The sequence below is a fragment of the Lissotriton vulgaris genome, chromosome 4_1, assembly GCF_964263255.1.
Source record: "Lissotriton vulgaris chromosome 4_1, aLisVul1.2, whole genome shotgun sequence".
Classification (NCBI taxonomy): domain Eukaryota; kingdom Metazoa; phylum Chordata; class Amphibia; order Caudata; family Salamandridae; genus Lissotriton; species Lissotriton vulgaris.
This window is the reverse complement of record NC_141691.1, coordinates 226,306,357-226,320,530: the sequence shown is the minus strand read 5'-3', so window position 1 is coordinate 226,320,530 and position 14,174 is coordinate 226,306,357. Positions and strand designations below refer to the sequence as shown.

General features: G+C 41.1%; 1 protein-coding gene across 3 annotated transcripts in view; it reads left to right on the top strand.

Moving 5' to 3' along the window:
* LOC147718601 (uncharacterized) overlaps positions 1–14,174 on the top strand; it is a 408,142-nt gene that overhangs the window by 300,048 nt on the left and 93,920 nt on the right. For all 3 annotated transcript variants that reach the window (XM_086918560.1, XM_086918561.1, XM_086918562.1), the window contains 2 exons: positions 8,164–8,280; positions 13,227–13,413. In XM_086918560.1, the coding sequence (XP_086774686.1) occupies positions 8,164–8,280; positions 13,227–13,413 (304 nt within the window). The remainder of the gene's footprint in view (positions 1–8,163; positions 8,281–13,226; positions 13,414–14,174) is intronic.

The window sequence follows — 14,174 nt, the reverse complement described above, 5'->3', positions numbered from 1 at the left end:
AGGTGCCAAGAATGAGAGGAGCAATCAAAATAAAAAACAAGAGAGGATAAAAGTCGGGACCCAGCTTGGGGAGGTCTAGAACTCTGCCTGTGGGGACCGAGGGCAGGGCACTGACGAGCAGAGCTGATAACTGACCAAGATGGTTACATCATGTTTTGAAGGGAAGTGGTTTTCCAGAGAATTTGCAGTAGCTATAAAAACAGGTATTGGTATACCAATTCCCATACTCACGTGGAGGGTAAAGTGCAAAATGTTGAAAGATGGATGGTGCATATAGGGACAAGCTGAGAGACACAAACACCTTGTATTAAGAGAATAAAGACATTGCTTCCCTAGTAGAATTTGATACCTTCAGGCAGAGATCAGGGGCGCCTGCGTGTGGGCGAAAGTGGGAGCTTGAAAAACAATTAAACATGAAGTCCAGGCTGTGAAAAACTCTCTCTTAAAGCAGATAGCAGCGGATGATGCTGAACTGATGGTATCCTTAATACAGGCCAGGAAAAAACATTACATTTGACTTAATTCATAGCAGTACATAGACTATATAGACTATACAACATACATGGACAAAGTCGCACATGCACAAAGGGTGACAAAGCTGGCAGGTTATTGGTGAGGCTGACAAATCTGTGACAACTGGATTCTACAATAACGCCCATCAAAGGTCCTTGAATATAGGTGAACAGGTTTTCATGATGTTCCCTACCCAATACCACTTTACTAAAGTGATATTTAGTAGGGAATTTTTTTAATACATTTTATATATTTTTTAAAACTGTTTACTGCACTAGTAACTAGCAAGGTTCTTAAAAATTTTACTTTAAAAATAAATAAAATTAGGAAGCTTGGTAATTTGTTTTAGATATTACCGCAGTTTTGCACAGCCTTTTTAAAAATAATTAAATATGTTAAAAATTGTAAGCACACTTTAGTCCACTATATTTGTGAAATATAGTGTATTACAGTATTTTCTATACATATTTCCTTTTTTAAATTATTTTAAGTACAGCAGCACTTCCTAGGTAGGACTGTGGTTCTATGTGAATTTGTTTGTAAATATATATACATTTATAAATAGTTTTCCTCACTTACTATCATTTTACTAAAGTGGTAATAGGTAGGAAAGCATATAAAACCAAATACTTACCTAGATCTAAGTCCCTAACGTATAACATCGCCAAAATGTGATTAGAACAACATGGCTGCCTTTAACTTTTGTAAAGGTAGTCATTAGACAATCACATAATGACTAAAAAAAGTTTAAATGACTTATAATGTTATCAATACGCACCCTACTTACCAGTAATAACAAAAAGTAAGTAAGTAATATTTTATTGTTTGGTTAATTAAAACCTTCACTATTTCCATATAAAAAAACGTAGTAGCAGCAGAGTTCATATTCTAAAACCATTAAAAAAAAATAATAAAACATAAAAACTTTCATGAGTTATATTAACATGCGTAGAGCAGTTGTCAGTAAGTGCTTGCACAGACCATAAGTTAAGAAAAGCAAGGCTCAATTCTCAGAGAGAGTGACTGTTACGTCATCGGTAGGTTGTTAACAGCAACGGAGGTATATTGCTGTTTGCTTTTCTACTTAAGCACGTATCGTCTGGGTGTTGAGTGACCATAAAATGTAAATTTTGCTTTAATGTAACGCTTTAAGGGGCAATGAGATGCAAAGAATAAGCGATCCGGTCGCTTGAGGGAAGAGCTTTTGCCCTTGCCACTTCCATGAATTGAACAAAGCGACACGCTAGCTGTACATCTCCACCTCCGAAACATGCCTTCACAGCTTGTCTGCAGGTTCTTATCCGCTCACTTACAAAGAGTGGTTTTAGTAACTGTCGCCGTTCGGCCTGTAAATTTCGGCATATACATAATAGGTGTAATACACTTTCATTAGCATCCTCACATTGACGGCATGTTGACTGATACTGGAGTCGTTTCCACTGGGAAGATGCGGTAAAGATGGTAAAATACCCAATCGAAAGTGAAGATATTTTTCTTTCTTCTTTCTATTGAAATCCGTGCCTAAGTATGGTTGTGGAGAGGATTTGTTATAGCTGTGGACCACATCCATCAGTGGGCTCTTTCTGTAAGTATCGCCTTGTCTTCTACTAGTGATAGCTTTTTCACTTTCTTATTTACAATTTGTTTAAAACAATGGTAGGACCCTGAGGTGGCCCAAAGTTCCTTGAGTCCCAGACAATCTATTGATGCTGTCAAATAGGTCCTTGTTGCACACTCCCTCTTTAGATGTATTTCATTCAATAAATGTGAGTTCAGTGTGCCTGCTTCAGATCTGTTTTATCCTATACCAGCTCTTAGCATAGGCTCCTTTGAGGGCTATTTCTTGGCTTTGCAGGCCGAATTCTAGCCTTATTTGGGCTGGTGAGACGTACTTTGGTAAATTAAATATTATCCTGGCAGCTCTTGATGCAGTTCAATCCAAAGTGAGTGCATCTCTTACCCTCAGACACTCACTCCCATAAGTGATTGCTGGGATGAGTTTTGCTTGCCAGACTTGTAGCAGTGGCATAAGGCAAGGGCCGGCAGTTTTCGGTTTGATCGATTTTATGGCTACTGCACTTGTGTTGCCTCTTCGTTTGATTGCTTCTTTTTGTAAATTGAAAGTCCCCTTATTATCCACCATCACTCCTAGATACTTATATTGGTCAACTACTTCAATTGGTGAATCTGCCATATACCAGCAATATTTAGAGGTTTCCTTCTTTGGATGTATCCTCATATCCTTCGTTTTGTCGTGATTAATGGTTAATCCATTAGATATTGAATATCGACTAGTTGTGTCCAATAAGTGTTGGAGACCGATGGGGTCTGGCTGACCAGTACGAGATCGTCAGCATACAAGAGGTTAGAAAGTAAAAGCCCTCCCAGCTTTGGCGGATGAGAATTGAAGATATCCAGTTCTGACGAAAGGTCAGACATAAATAAGTTGAAGAGCGTTGGTGCCATGACGCACCCCTGTTTAAGCCCCATGGTTGTTGGAATTTTCCTGGACAGGTACTTACCATCCCCTAGCTTTACTTGGACCCAAGTATTTGTATGAAGCAATATTAACTGGTTTAGGAGAGCAGATGGTATTTCCATTTCCTTGAGTTTCTGCCAGAGCGTACTTCTATTGATTTTGTCAAAAGCTGATGAATAGTCAATAAAACACATGAATAGGGAAAGTTTTGCTGTTTTAGCCCTGACTATCAGTAGGGATAGTGCAAGAATGTTAGTAGTTGTCCCCATGCCCTTGCAGAAGCCTGTTTGGTTGATTGGTATAATTGATTGTTCATCAGCCCAGGCAGTAAGGTCGTCCAGAATGAGACCAGCCAAATATTTCGCCTTGATGTCAATTAGGCCACAAGCCTATAACTCTTTGCTAAGTTCTTGTCCCCTTTCTTGTGTATTGGGGATATGATGTACCCCCGCCAGGAGTCCGGGATGATGACTCCTCCTGCTATTTGGCCATACAGCGGTAGTAGAGTGGAAGCCCAGTATTCCGGGTCCATTTTGAATAGAATTGGTGGAATCCCGTTAGGGCCCGGAGCGCCATCCCTCTTGCCCTTGGCTATCCTATTCTTGATCTGGATAGTTGTGAATAAAAGATGATCGTTTCCAGTTGGAACATTTAAATGTAGAGGGGATGCCTCTGGTATATTTCTGGAGGTCTGCCTCCCTGGAGCATTAAAGTGTTGGTGCAGGTGCAAGGCCCAGGCTTCTTCTGACAGGTGGGAATTTACTCTTTGCACATTCTGGTTGGCTAAGCTGTTTATTGTTCGCCAAAATCTTGTGCTATTGTTCATCTTGGAATCGTACAATAGCCTCGCCCACAGGTTATCATCCTTTTCCTTTTTTTGCCTGCCAAATAAATTTTTTCTTTTTTGCTTTTAGTTGCGATAGCTCCCTTTGTAAAATGGGATCATGGCCTGTGCGTCGAAGATTACGTATTAATTTATTTTTTGCATTCTTGAGCTTGCGGAGGATTGAAGTTGTGAAATTAAAAAATTGGCTCTCCTGACAGACTGGCGAACTGCTTGTCATTGAAGCAGGGGGAGCACTTACCCTATTCACTGCTCCCAATGTTTTGGTTAGGTGTTCCCGTTTAGGTCTGTCTGTTCCTGTTGCTCCCATATTGCCTTTGCTGTTGATAATAGTTCCTCTGGATGATTAGCTTTAATTTTTAACCTCCTGAAATTGTCCATATAAATGGACTCTGGGTCCTCTACTGGCATATCTGATGATGTTCTAGATAGTCTTGTAGAAATTTCTTGTGGCTAATCGCTTTGATCTTGGGCCCCAATCTGGAAGCCTGTGATTCTGCTGAAGAATGATAAGGATACAAAAGTGTAATCTATCAACGTGCTTGAAATTGCGCTATGGAATGTTGCTGCCGGGGGCTGGCCTCCAGGAAAGCGCCCATTTAGTGCCAAAAAGCTTAGATGTTTAAGGTCTTTTAGAAGGTACTTAGCGTGTGGTGTTTGTTGCTTTTTGGCACTCGGCTCCTGACAAGGAATGTTCCAGGCAATGTATTGCTCATCAAGTAGCTCGTCCCTCTTCTGTGGCCCCATCAGATGCATTTTAAAGTCCCCCGACAATAGCAGATTAGTTGTGGATTCTTCTGTCAATATTCTAGTTATCTCTGCCCCCACTATTTTTGCTCCTTTGATTTTGTCGCGAGGGTGTATGTAGATGTTTAGGAGTAATAGTTGTTGTTTGGTATTTCCCTCCCTTATGTCCACTCTAAGTGCTTTAATTGCATTTGTAGGGGATGTATAGAAAAGGATCACCTGCACACCATAAATTGAATGGAAATGCAACTGCGTGTTTGGATGCTACATTTGACACAAAAGTCTATGGAAAATGCATTGGTGGAACATCACATTTTGGTACGCTCCTTTTTCTTTGCACATTTTTGCCGAGTCTCCACGTAACTTTCCATTGTGTGGCCCCAAAGTTATTAGCAAGCAAAAATCTGAGGAATTCATATCATTGGAAACTCTAACTAGAACTACAGAGTAGCTACCGCCACTCTGTAATATATAAGTAAATGTATATAAATCTCAAATCTGAGTGGTGAGGGTCTCTGAGTCTAGGGCACATTCCAATAAATGTCATAGTCCGAAAGGCTGAAATTGCAGAGCAATTCTCTGTGTTTCTTGAGCTTTTCATAATTGGTATGAAGCCTGCTATTGTAGAGTATGGCAGGTGATAGATGGGTTAACACATATGTGCATGTTGGGTGCTCCAGATTTGGTTTTATTGGCCTGAGGTTACATTACCAATATTTAGATTAAGCTTATTTGTCCATCATAGGAATAGCAGGACATTTGTTAGAGTGTTTGGTGGACAACAAAGTGAATTTGGAGTTGCTTGTACGCTAGGCAAACAAGCAAAGGGGACTGTTTTAGTTCCAAGTGTTCTGCAATGTGACACGATGTTCTTCTGCCCTAGGTTTAGTCTTAGTCTCTGTTCTCTCAAGTGCCTGCCAAACCAAAAAAATCCCTCCATCTCTTTTTTTAGGTCGCGAAGCGATGTCTATAGTTGGCGAGTCTGCTTTCAAGGAGACCGGAGAGGGGCCCGCGCAGCATGCCGGAATCGGATCAGGTTGCGCGCGCGTTCACCATCTCCTGTCTCCCTTGAAAGCCTCATGCACTTCTCGCATACACACACAGCCACACGAGCGCACACACACATACACACATACACACGAGCGCACACACAGAGACACACGCACACACACACGAGCGCACACGCAGAGAGGCACGCACACACACGAGCGCACACAGAGATACACGAGCGCACACGCACGCACACAGACACACACGAGCGCACACATACAGAGACACCCCCCACTGCCACCTCCCCTGTACAACTTTGCCCCACTCTCCGCATCGGCGCCACTCCCTCAGGCATGGGAGCCCCGCGTCACCACTGCTCCTCTGGGTCAACAACTCCGTGGGCGAGGGATTCAGAAGACGGAAGTCCTGCCCCACAACAGGTTTCGGTTTCGGCAGTGCACGCTCACGTCTTGTTTGTTATAGAGGCCGGTGGCCACCAGAGAAGCACGTGTTTGCGTATTACTGAAGGACACGAGTGTGAGGCATCGATACTGCCCAGGCAGCTAGCAGCAGCCACCACAAAGCTGACAGCCAATTTGGGGGACACATCATTGCACAAATAATTTAAGCCGATGCGCCCTTTCCGTATGCACAGGACTTGATTCCCCCTGGTCGCAACGCTGCCGCGAATTATTCTCAGACCTCACGGTCTGCCGCTTAATAGGAGCTGCTTCCTAACCTTGGCTTTCCTTCGGGCCTGCACAGAGCGCTGCAGAGGAGCACAGGGTGCGCCCAGACAAATCAAAATTAAAACCTAAAATGCGCTTTCGGGATCGAGTTTACATTGTAAGTGCCACACGGATCACGTGTAGTATCTTAAACACAGCATAACTGTTTGCCTTTTGCACCTCTGTCCGCCAATCTACGTGTCTGATTCCGTCCATTCAGCAATTTACACCTAACCACCCACCCATCCATGGTATGGCCTATCCATTCATACAACTGAATGAACATACGTCCAGCTATTCATGCATCTATCTAATCATTTATCCATCCAACCATGAATCTTTCCATCTTTCTGCACGTGTATCTGTTCCACGTTCCATCCATCACTGTATGAATCATCCCATCTCCCTGTCCTTTCAGTCCGTTCCTCCATCTATTCATCATCCATTCATCAACCATTCATTCATCCTTACATACATCCATCTTTCCATCTACCCATCCATCGGAAATCGTGCTATCTAGGCGTTTCTCTATTTCTCAAATGAAATATGCAGTGAGAAATGTAAAAAAAAAATCAAAAGAAAAGTGAAAAAAATGATAATGCGCTTTTTAAAAATATACAAATGAATGTAAACGTTTCAGGTATAAGAGCAATTAATAGTTTTAAGGAAGAAGTGTCCTGCCTATAATCTTGCTATTGTACCAGATCCCGACAATGCCTTTTATTTATGCGTTTGAAAACCTGCAAGCGGTGCATAAACTCGCACTTTGTACGTATAGTCCTTGCTTATAAGAATCAAGGCTGGCAGTCTCTTTTACTGCCAGCCTTGCTTCGTGTAAGCAAGGACTATACACAACGTGCGAGTTTATGCACTGCTTGCAGGTTTTCAAAACAAATGCATAAAAGGCATTGTCATTTACAATGCCAATATCTCCAACACTCGCAAATGCGAGACCTATTGCATTGTATAAATGCTTGTTAAATTCTGTCTTCCCATCAAGCTTGTGTTTTAAAGCTGCTTGAGGTCCCTTCACTCACATTTACAAAGACTTAAAGGCATGGTGTACAAAATCTAAAGTGTAGAGCATAATTATAGCATATTTGTAATGAGAAGGCATCAAAACGTATGTTGGCTAGTAGAGAGGGTCTTTTTCTACATATGGACTACTATTGTTTAAAAAAACATACTTTTGAAGACTGAAGAGCTTCTAATAAAGACAAAGTGTTTACATCAATACAGTATATTACGTTCAGTAGGAGTGGGTGCCTCTGTCCATACCTAAGGTGACACACCAGACAGACACGGGAGAGAAAGAGGAATGTATTTGAGATGGAAAGAGAGACAGACAAACTTACCCTGGTCTTCCGTAGCACAGCTGTCTCTGGTGTTACGTCTCTGGTTGCAGCCCTGGTATGCACGGAGACTCTCAGGTGGTAGAATAACTCAGACGTCCCACCCTTAATACAGGTTGGCTTGCTACTCAGTGTCTCCACTGCCAGAGGCCAGCCTGCCACAGCAGGGACTGTTTTTTTCATCACTGAATGGCCCATTTTAGGAACCAAAGTTTCGAGCCCGAGTCATCCCTCTAAAATGTGAGAGCCTCTCAAGAGTGTGCATTGTTTGCAGTGGGCCCTGAGGGTGTTTCCACTGCATTTCTTTATCTGGGGTTTTAGGTAGTGTAGCACCAATAACACACCATCAGTGGAAGTGATGTGAGGCATTGTCTGCATACAGGCAGACAGAAGAGAAGGTAGTTAACAATTTTAGAACTGATTTATAATTGTATTGTCATGTAATCGGTCATGTGTTCTTTAAACCATATTAATGAAACTCTTGAAATGGCCTTTCGTTTTTCATTTCAGAGTCTCGTATCGATTGTACAAATTCAGAACAGTGATGAAGCACTGTTTTTCTTGCTCCCTGTTGAAGTTTTGGCTGAAGAAGAGTTTCTAGGCACAGCATCTTCTGAAGAGTTGGTGGTATGTTGGCAAATCGATAAGAAATGTAATCTGTTGATGTCACTTTCCGCTCAGAGTTAGCAAACGCATGCTCTGCATGCGAGCTGCAGTTGTGCACCACTAGTCAGTGGGGACTCCATTTGTGTGCACGATATCTCATTTGTGTGGTGGAGTGATGCATAGGACTTCAGTAGTGTTACTGGGTAAAATGTGTTGTATATCGAGTCTACATTTCCTCGTGATTGTCACTTAAGGAGCACTGATCAGCAAAGGTGGTTTAAGCATTGAAACTACTGAGAGAAATGCAGACACAGTAGTAAGAGAGGACAACCTTGGGCTGGCCTGCAACTATTTTGTGCACATATTAAAATACATATGAAACAAAGATAAAATTGGGCAACATGAAAGTAAATATAACATTTAAGGAAGTAACCAGAGAGTATTTATTTTGATTTGCCCAGAACAACATTTTACTTATGACGGTGGGCAGAGTTAACCCTACATAGTCAGGTTGCTCCCCTGTCAGTGCACGCTTGTAATGGTGCCAAAGGATCTTCATTGGCCTGTGTCATTTGCATGAATTCCAAGCGATCTGTATTCATGAAGCCGTATACCCAAACCTCCAGAGTTGGAAACATGTTGAACTTGGAGATGTGCTGCAGGGGCACTATGTGTACGCTTTCAGAAGTTCAATCAATGGCTTAATCAGATTGCTGCAAGGAGAAGTATAAGGAGCAGTCTTGGAAAAATTGGCGGCACTAAAGAATACTAGGACACTGCAGACGCCCTTAATGACAATTGCAACCCCACAATGAGTAAGGTTAAATGTTGGAAGGAGGGACAGAGGTGGGCATGCTACTCTGTGTTCTCTGAGGCTGCCTGCAATAGATACTTACAGAGGGGTACACTGTATCCAACTGGGGGAGGGGAGTCCTAGTTGGCATCTTGGGAGGCTGAGGTTGAGGCTGTCGTTTGGGGGAATTCCTACTATTCACCAACAAGCAACAACTAGTACAAATTTGTATCCATGACAAACCTAGATTGATTTGAACCCCAATGCCAGATCCCTTAGTCACCCTGGACACCGACCTCACCCTCAAAGAAATCATCAGTAAAAAAACAAAGATGTCCTGGTCTAAGCTCTCTTTACTAAAGAAAGTGAAACAGTTTCTCCATTTTGGATCGTGGCCTCCGAAACTCCAAACTAGTGCCCACCCTTAAGGACATGGTGCTGCATGCCTCATCAAGGGCCTGAAGAAAAATTGTCTCATCAGTCACAATCTGTTCGCATCACTCAGGTGCCACTCGATGGCCCAAACGTCTTGAAAATCAGCCGTAGGAACTACCAAGCCAGCACAAGTAGCACTTCACCTACCTGGCTGATGAACTCACCATCTCTGGTGGCTCTCCACCAACCGGCAGGGAGTACATCATTAGACTAGAAATTTAAAAGGTCTGAAAAAACAAGAAAAGAAAAAAGATGCACGCCAGATCAGGAACATCATCCCTGTTTTTACTAGAACCAACCCAACCCTGTTTCAATTTAGGAAAGAGCTGATGACACACTCAACCACAGCATTGAGTCCTGTTCTTGACATGTTGTGACATTCCTTAACTTTCATTTGTCCCCCCTTCCATGTCTATCTCATATTTTATTGAGTATATGGTTTTAGACTAGTTCCTTTTGAAATTAGATTCCCATATTCTATAAGCATGTCAGGGTTGCCCATCTAATTGTAGTAGTAGTAGTAGTGGTAGTCGTAGTAGTAATAGTACCAGTAGTAGATTTCACAGCTCCTTACACCAAGTTCCTTAGTCATTCTTTTCAGTTTGCTCCCATTTTTTACATGCATTTTTCTGTGTCTTGGAGTTCAACCTCCCCCAAACATACACACCTATTTCGCTTCTATCCCTCTTCATCCCTTGTCACCTTGGGTCTAAAGGGATCTGCACAGGAAGTTTTAACATTTAACTTTTGTACATCTACTGATTCGTCGCTGCTATGCAATTGCATCCCATCGACCACAACTCCTTTCAATTACAACAAAATAACATTGAGGGGGATCTATGCCTCTCTGTTGACTATTGAGGGACCAGTGATGTTAGAAAACTGATGCCCACCCTAGCCACAGAGTAGATAAACTCTGTGAAAGTTTGAGAGATGCTTATTTGCATATATGCTGTTTACCATTTTTGTGGGAAACGTGTTAAATCTTGAAATGTTAGAGATACACATGGGAATAATAGAATTCTTGGAAACCCCAAAAACATTACAGTGGCAAATCAATGTAAATCCTGTTTTCATCTCATCCAGGATATGGGACACTTAATTCTCTACAACAGAAATGTAGATATACTAATGTTGTCTACACAAATGTCAAGTTTATTAAAAATGATGACAACATAGAGGAGTCAAAAATAACAATTTCAATAGCTTGTTTTATGTCTAAAAATGTATAGTTGCTGCATGTTCTTCAGTCAGCATCTTCTTCCAAAAGACGCCTTAATTGCAAAATTGTGAATCGCATCACCTGATAATTTGATGTTTTACCACATGTATGTCCCAAAAGAGAGACTATCATCGTAAGTTGGGGCAAGGGAGTCCACTCATAGTTCTAAGGGATGCAGCAAGGACTTAAGTAAATACATATGTTTGAAAAAATCTGGAAACCTTGGGTTATGAGTTAAACAACCGGGAAGCGGCTAATTGACAAATATCATAAAAAACGAGGATTGGTTGGCCGAAGGGGAACCAGGAAAAATATGTGACAGGCCTATTCCCTTGGCTCCCTCATACTGTTAAGCATAATTATGTCTGTGACTAATATGCACACAATCGCTCCTTTGTCCATCACACCTATAAAGATATAACATCCCATCTGCTTCCATCCTTTCCATGATCAAACCCAGATCTAGATGACCTCAACCCAACCTCACATTCAGGAGAGATCAACGCTCTTCATATTTGGATATGAGTCTCCTGATCAGATGGGTATTAATGGCTTAATACAGGTAACCAGGAACCCAAACCACACAAAAACAAAGTAGTCTAAACCTGCTTGTTTAATTTCCAAACGCCCTTCCATACCTAACCTAGCCTACCCTCAGAGGCTACAGGCTGCCATTTGGTTAATCCTCCCTAGTTTTCATTATGCCTATGCCTTATCCACTTAGCCCACCTTTCTATAATAATGGCCCAAATTCCGACAAACAGCCTCCTATATGACATCACTCCTTACACCACTTGACGTAAACTGGTTACCAATCCAGTGGCCATTCTCAACCCCACACACAGAATATTTAGTAGTAATAGTTAAGGCTAAGTTCCCCATTTCTATCTAAATACCAACCTAAAGACACACTATATTCTAGCCAGGCCTTCCTAATTGCAAAATGTCCCTAAACCGGAAACAAATCGGGTTATATGTTTCTCTGTCCTGGCAGTGAACCTGGGGAATAAGTAAAAAAATACCCTTTCAGGCACAGAGTGACAAATATATTATGCAAAAAAGAAGCAGAGAACTCTGGGTAGTTCTCAAGTTTAGGTGAAAAGCAGCTCCTGTATAGAGCACTCTCAACACTAGCAACTCTCTAGATCTGCTCACCTCAAATGTCTGCTTTTGTATCAAAGTTTTTAAAAACTTTGCTGTGGAAATGGCAAAAGACTTTGTTCATTTCTATCTCGGTGTGGATAGCACTGTGCTTATCCTATGCTTAAAAAGTTATACTGGGTGCTCCCTTGTGTCTGGACAACACTATACCTCTCTGAAGAGCTCTAATTAGAGCGAAACACTGTGTCAGGGGTTGCTTTTACTCACTTCAGGTTGGCTTGGTTGGTATTTTACCAATTCAAAGCTGTAATATTGTTCCTGAAGTGGTAATTGGCTTTTGTCATTTTACAGCCGGCAAGGACAGCACTGTTCTAGTCCTATGCTTAAAGACTTTGCTGTAGAAATTGCAAAATACTTTGTCCATTTCTATCTTTGCGTGGATAGCACTGTGCTAATCCTATGCTTAAAAACTTTGATAGAAAAGCAGACATTTGAGGTGAGCAGATCCAGAGTGTCGCAGGTGTTGAGAGTGCTCTATACAGGAGCTGCTTTCCACCTAAACTTGAGAACTACCCAGAGTTCTCTGCTTCTTTTCTGCATAATATATTCGTCACTCTATGCCTGAAAGGGTATTTATTTATATATATATATATATATATATATAAGAGCCTAATATTTTTGAGATACTATGTATTTAAACAAAGCTAATCATACATATATATTATATTTAATATGTGCTCCTGGGTCCCCGGGCATGGGTGGAACTATTCAGTGCTTATGACTTTGATGAGTACTCCCCTGGCAGAGAACTAGGATTACAAATAAGCAATTTATCCTTCGCCCACAAATGCTTTGCATCAAAAGCACAAACAGATGAAGAAATACCATATTTTAAGTTTGTATAATAGTTTGATTGACTGCGCTAGTGTTATCAGCGCGTTACATTTTTGGATGCCTGGAGCATATATCATAATGCCCTGAGAGATGCGAAAAGTATTGAACTATTAAAAAGATAATTTGTATCTCAAACATATGCATGCAGCCTCATTTCCACACATCAAATTCACCTGCATAGATCATTCTTGTTCAAAATAGTTTTCAAAAGGAGATACAGAAAAATAATAAAGAACAATTTATTTAGACATTAGTTGATATAATTTCATATATATTAATTAGAGCTACAGAAATGTCCTGTGTAGGCATTGCATGTATATGTTATTTTACGTACTTTTTTTTTCAAAATGCAACAGGGTTATCAGAGCAGTTAAACCGTTTGAACATATGAAGGCTAAAGACAAAACATTTTCTTTCAGCAAGCACGCTTGAACCTGGGGTGTTTTAAAGAAATCATTCAACACCAATTTCCATATATATTTAACTAAAATCACATTTTGTACAAATACCCCTATTTTTTAGGCAGATGGAGCTGCGCCATCATCATTTCGAGCTTTCTCAGTAAAGTCAAAAACAAAGCGAAGGGCTTTTTCCTCTGGCCAAGATATTTTACCACAAAACATTTGCAAAGAAATACCTGCTTTGGAAGATCCATGTGATGGGACACTGAAAACAGCACTGAGTAACCTGCTGTCTGAAGTACTTGGATGTAAGTGGAGAGATGTCATAGAATTGTCTATTTTTTTTTTAGAATGTTCAATCTCATTCAGAGGTCAATTTTAGCCTTGGCTGATTGAGGAAACTTGTATTGTTACCAGTCTTGAATGCTAGAGCCGAGTTCTTCTACCTCGCATATACCTTGGCTGTAATGCAATCAGCTGTGTTTCCTGGTGCAGACGGTTTTGGTTTCTCATGACATATACCATAGTTCCTAATAACAAAAAAAGAAGTTGCAAATCTGCACCTGTAGATTAACTGCCTTTTGATAATCACCAACATTCCCAGTAGTATGCCTGGAAAGTTGGGCCAGGCACAGGTATCCTGGTGCATTACTGGGTAGGGCAGATGTTTTTTAAAAAAAATTTTAATATGTTTTTATTGGCACTCCTGAAGCAGATATAGTTTTCAATAGTCAGTAAATCGTACACAATGATGTTGTATAGCATAAAATATTTAGTCAGATTTGCCATTCTTTTTTAATAGCGTAATATCCCAAATTAAACTCTCTCCTACCCCCATGTGATAACTACCCATCCTAACCAGCCCCGACCTTTCACCTATAACTTGTTCCTTCCAACTTTGTATATTTGAATGGGCAGCCCTTGTGTTAGATGAACGTTTGCGAACTTCCTCGTCAAGTCAAATATTGGAGTGCAGCCATAAGCTGCTCTACCTAAAATACTGGCTTTGACCATTACTGGTTTTCTCTGTCTCCATTAGGATTAAGAACCAATAAGGGAGTATGGCGTT